Source organism: Strix uralensis, chromosome 4 (assembly GCF_047716275.1).
Source record: "Strix uralensis isolate ZFMK-TIS-50842 chromosome 4, bStrUra1, whole genome shotgun sequence".
NCBI classification, from domain to species: Eukaryota; Metazoa; Chordata; class Aves; order Strigiformes; family Strigidae; genus Strix; species Strix uralensis.
This window is the reverse complement of record NC_133975.1, coordinates 73656806-73662545: the sequence shown is the minus strand read 5'-3', so window position 1 is coordinate 73662545 and position 5740 is coordinate 73656806. Positions and strand designations below refer to the sequence as shown.

Here is a 5740-nt window from a genome sequence, read left to right as displayed (position 1 = left end):
CAGGACACCAAAAAATGCCCATTTCTTACCTGTGGGTTTTTGGACAAACCTACATTGTATCAATCCATGAGGTTAGACAAAGCTGCTTTTCAGAACATTGATGTAAAAATGAGGTCTTGGGTGGTCATTTATGGTTCAAGTAGCAGTTTATATATTTATTATAATTATACACAACCTTGACAATCTATATTGCCATTCAAAAATAAATTGAAGTATTGTCAATTTGCACATGATCTGTCACTAATAAGAATCCCATTTACATACATAGTAAACATTTTGCATACTTAAACACTGCTTTAAATTCTAACACTCCCCTCTCTTCCCTCCCCCCATCCTGTGGAAATATGTTTGGACTATGTAAACGAACTTTTCCAACTATGCAACATTCAGGGACTACCACCTTTTTTTATTAATTGAATTAAACCATTTTAGCACATTGTAGAGGTGGCCAGGGGGTATAGCTCTTAATTGCATTTTTGTTTAAAATGATTCTTCATAGATCACAGTACAGCGATTCCTGCTTTTCATTGCTTATTTCCTTCTGACCAGGAAGATGGAAAACAGGGTTTAGTATCTGTATCAGGTCAGTCACATGAGTGCATTCCTGGTTTACTACTCTGCAGTGCTAGTAGTCATCTTGAGTTGTTTTCACTGTTATTTACATGTGTAATAAGTCATTGGAGTCTTCAAATTTCATCTGTGTAGAATTAAGAATTCAGCTAAGTCAGCCACCACACACTTCTGAGCTACTAGGAGTTGTATTTATACTCCAAATGTTATCCTGGGAGTTGAAATGAAAATTTATGAGGCATTAACTGCCTTTTGTTAAGCAACATGTTTTTTACTACCTCTTTTGAGAGAGCTTCTGTCTTCTGGTGCCTGAAAGGCTAGAAAACTTAGCATAACAAAACGTGTACAAGGCATCGTAATATTCTTCCATCCAGTTAAAGAAAACTCACAGCCAGTGGTAGCTCATGTAAGCATCCTCAGAGAATGTGGACACTATACTGACCTACAACTGAAGTCTGGGCATCTGGGCTTCTCTTTAGAAGGGCTCAGAGGAGTAAACTATTACAGTGTGGCAGCACAAAAATGAAAGCCCTGTTTTGAGGAATGAGGTTCATGATGACACTAATCTATGGGAATTGAATTTAGCTTCTTTTCCTGCAGCAGCTGGCTAGGTGCTTTGAACCAGCAAATGCAGCATATTTGTAAAAGGGGTTCATGTTTTTGATTTAGTTTTCAGCTAAAGTCAGTTAGCTGAAAGGCATGGATAACCAGAGCATTGTGAAAAGATTCCAAGGTTTGTTAAGGCTGTCAAGTTCTCACACTATTGTCAAAAAATACTTGGGAACAAAAATCTCCTGCCAGCTCCTTCCCTGTTTCCTGAAATTACAGTTAATCCTTACAGGGGAAAAAAACCCACTTAAATAGGGAGTATTTGAGAACAGTAAGAATCTATAGCAGAGGTTGGAGTTCAGCACACTGAGATGTTTCAAAAAAATATTATTTCAAAGGCTGAAGATACAAAGGAATCTTATCAACAGCCAGATTGGATGCTTTAGATTAAGAGTTTTCACTTTTAAGTGGCAGAACCGAAGCCTGCACACGGCAGGCCACAGCAGGGGTGCCCACAAGGCACACAGAAGGCTGCGTGCTTCAGGAGCACCCCACTACCTGGAGTTCCCCTCGAGCTGCCACCCCCTACCCAGAGACAAGGGCACCTTCCCCCTCATCCCGCCACCTTGTCTCGTGAAGCCAAGCAGCAGCACGGGGGAGGTGCTTCACCCAAACAACTTGCAAGATTCCAGGATAGGGGATCCAAGTGCTTACTGTAAATTTTGCAAGCATGCCCCAAAGGCAGTATTTAAGCAGTGCAAGGAGGACACTGCCAGGGGCAAACAAGGGAGAGGATTCTTCATTCTAATTCAGAGCAAACAAGGCAGGCAGCTGTGCTGGGTCATTTTATCATGTAGCACCCTTGTCAGTTTAAAGGTGAGTCTAAAAGTTTAAAGGGTTTGTTAGAAATTTGTTGTATGTCACATCTGAAAAGTTCCAAAAAAATCCTGAAGTTTAAACTACTGTAATAAAAAATTGTGGAAAGGAAGCCATGGATCAGTTGTAAGACAGTCAGCAGTTTAGTAAAGCAAATTAATTTTAAAGCCATTTCTTGAGCAAATCCAGTAATGCTCAAGACAGGAGAGAGTAAGTCCCCTTTAAAGGAAAGAAGAAAGATGTTACTGGTAAAATAAAGTATGTATTATGTTTTTAAACTTTTACATGAAGTTGTAGACTGATTAACAAAACTTTTTTTTTTTTAAACAAACAAAACTCTACTGCCTTTACAAAGATAGTGTTGCTTCCTCTTTTTGTGGGATGGAGGGAACACTTTCAAGCATCAGAAATGTATCTTGCCCTCAATAGAAAGTCTCAAATAAGACATCAGCAACAAATACCTGCTTTTAAAATATACAAGATGCAGAGCAGCTTACTACTGTTGGTTTCTTAACAAAACCTGTTATTTTCTGTTGCAGGATACTCACTCGGGTGCTGTCAGGGTAACTCACTTGAGTCTGACACACAAAACCTCATCCTCAAGATGTGCATACCACGTATAAATACTTGAAAACCTTAAATCTGCATCCTGGTAAGATTTTGTCTTTGCAACAGAAAACAGATTACATGCGAACAAGTCATAAGCTCACATGTTAATGTGAAGCTCCCTGTGGAAAGAACAATTTTGCCCTTCCAAATGGGATTCTTAACATGTAAATCAACAAGCAGGTGCTATCAGCAGTCTGTGGGCAGCATTCCTCTTCACTAGGGATCTAGAGACAGAGCAGATGCACAGCAAAAAACCCCACTATTCTAGTAAAAAAACCTTGCTACACAATTGCTTATCTTAACCATATCTGCTTTTAAGCTTGCTGTAGAATTATTCCAGCCTTTATGCATAAGAATTGCCTCAAACATTTGTAATGTAGTATATTAAGCATGTGATGACCATGAGCAGAAGACTTTCTGTTCTTACACAGGACCTTTTAGCTACTGGAGCACTTACACTGGAGATTTTCACTGAACTCTTCTGCCAGGTATCAGGAAGTCCACTAGACAGATTAATGGGTAGATGGGTTTTAGGAAGCCAATATTTAAGAATGCTACTCATTACACTGCTGTGGTAAAGCCATTAAGATATTCATGATGTTCAAGCCTATGGGACCAAAGCTAGCTCAGTCATGTACTGACTTAAACTTAGGACGATTGACACTGAAGTAGTGTGCTCCCCTCAGTGCCAGAGATGTGTGACTACAGCGGCAGAATTCAAGACTGAGGTTGCAGAGTAGCTGCAGCTCTCTTCAAAGGTCACTCAGTTTGTGTTCACGGGCTTTAAATATGTAAACTCAAGGTGCCAGACCAGCCACAACTGATTCTGTAGAGGAAGAACAGTAGAGTACACGCACCTCAGTCACCTAATGTCAGTCATGAAAATACAATTCTAGCACTTCAGCTAGTTTAACAGGTTTAAATACAGCTGTAAATGACGCTTCCTTTTTCTGTGAACGTATCTGAGCGCATAGTTCACCAACTCTAGTTTGGGCCATGGACTACTCTCTTTGTAGCATGAACAGTGGTGGAACATGAAGGGTACGGCTGGAGATAAAATGGCTGCCAAAGCCAGAAACAAGAGCATGACCCTTCACTTGTTTACAACAGCAACAAGCTTGTACAGGAGAGCTGCTGCAGGAATGCCCAATTAACGCCTGAACACCTGAATGCATTTCTGCAATGGAGTTCAAGTCACTGAAGCGTTACACAGCAACTAAAGAAACCACTATTCATAGTCAGAGTAGCCCATTCCTATTCTGGTAATAGAAGAGTTGTTTAAAATCAAAAGAAAAGTGACTTGCTCTAGCAAGTGCTACAGTACCTCGGTGACTGACAGAAGTTTTCAGAATATAAGTACATACATTGGACCTTGACAACGTCTAAGATGTATCAAAGAAAACAGTGACTCAACTGTGTAATACATTATAGACGCTTTCATTAGATCAAGTAAACGACTGAAGATAACTGGTAAGCTACGCAAGCTCATCAAGTAGATTCCATCTTTGGGGTAAGAATATCCAGTTTTTAAGCTCTTTTGTTTAGATCCCTGACCAAAAGGTTTACATGCTGAGTACCAAGGCTTAAATCATAAGCCAAAACAAAGCTCTCAGTATTTCTTTCAAACAGCATTTAAGCAACCTCAAAATCAGGGTGCCAATATCCAGCTCACACAGCGCAATTTCTGTTACTTCTCCTCCCCAGCACAAAATGTGATCAAGATGCAGATTTCACACAAAACAAAAGAAGTGGGAATAGTAACATGTGCAATAAGACATTTTCAAGGGAAAGCTATGCAACAGTCCTTGTATGTTCTACTCCTTCAAACTATTCTCATGAGCATCATCCTGTCATAAGGACAGCACGTTATGTACTGCCATGTGCACTGAGACCATTCACTTAATTTCAGCACATGGCAGAGCCATTATGCTAGCACTTTGTAACTAAGATTGTTAGTGGTATGGGAATCTAAAAAATGTTTAAGCTTGTATTATTCAGTTTATATGAAAAAGACCATACAATTCTCATGGTACATCAACAAGATGGACTAGTATGCCAACTAACCTCTATTTTAATATTTAAATTATAACAATACAATAACTAGAAAAGGTCAGTGCTTCAAGTGGCAAGTTTTGCCACTTCAATTCCAATATTTTTCCAAAATAAAGATGCAATTAGATCTACACTTGAGCATCAGTAGTGCAATACAGTATCCTTTCCTGAATAAAGGAGCTGAGGTTTATCCACAATAAAAGCTTTAAATAAGGTAGATTGTTGCCATTTATATATCAATTCTGTATGTTTGATATAAAATATATTGGGAAAGCTTAAACTGACTTATACAATCTACATTTGGCTAAAGCTCCACATAAGCAGCATCAGTGGAAATGAACATCAGAGGTGTACTTAATATAAAACACTTTCAAAACTACTCAGCAACAAATGACAGAAGGTTGGCTAAGAATAACTGAACATTTGAGGTGTGTACCAGGCAAAAAGAATGGACCCTGTGGTTACTTGCACTATTTTAATTAAGTAAAAGAAATGCAAGATTTAGTCCACTTCCATTTCTCCAGGTGGTTTGGTCTGCTGAGAATTGTCCTTCGCTGGTTCAGGTTTTGTTTCGGTACCGCTCTGTCCGTTCACTGGTCCATTGTGTTCACCATTAGCCTTTGACTGCCCATCATTGGGAGGTTCTATCTTCGGTTTGGGCTTGTATATAATGGGATTACAGAAGCTATCCAACTCCTAGTTGTAACAGAAGTGAGAGAGCAAGTTCGTTTGGTGGCACAGGAATTGCATTGAACTAGAATGTCGCAAATTTGTTTCAAGTTCATGACCTGGAATTTAATTTTCAAGGACTAGACTTTTCAATTCTATGAAGTCTAGAAACTTAAAATAAAACCTTTCACTAGTTTCCCATCTGTTAAAAGCCTATATGGTAATCCATCTTCTAGCCAGCCTGGTGCTGTAACTCAGGGTATTTTAAAAAGGGTTATTCAGAGGTACCGACTCCTGTAAATCAAGAGCCAGAATTCAATATTGACAAAACTGCTGCTCCCTCTGTATGAATCTTTTCCTGGCTTTAAGATCTCTGCAGGTATAATATTCTAGCTCAACACAGAGGCCAAAATCT

The 5740-nt window shown here is 39.2% G+C and overlaps 1 protein-coding gene across 3 annotated transcripts in view; it reads right to left on the bottom strand.

Annotated features, from left to right (window-relative positions):
• Positions 1-127: 127 nt before the first annotated feature.
• HSPA4L (heat shock protein family A (Hsp70) member 4 like) overlaps positions 128-5740 on the bottom strand; it is a 29731-nt gene continuing 24118 nt past the window's right edge. For all 3 annotated transcript variants that reach the window (XM_074867270.1, XM_074867271.1, XM_074867272.1), the window contains one exon: positions 128-5352. In XM_074867270.1, coding sequence (XP_074723371.1) covers positions 5158-5352 — 195 coding nt within the window. In that variant the 3' untranslated portion in view covers positions 128-5157. The remainder of the gene's footprint in view (positions 5353-5740) is intronic.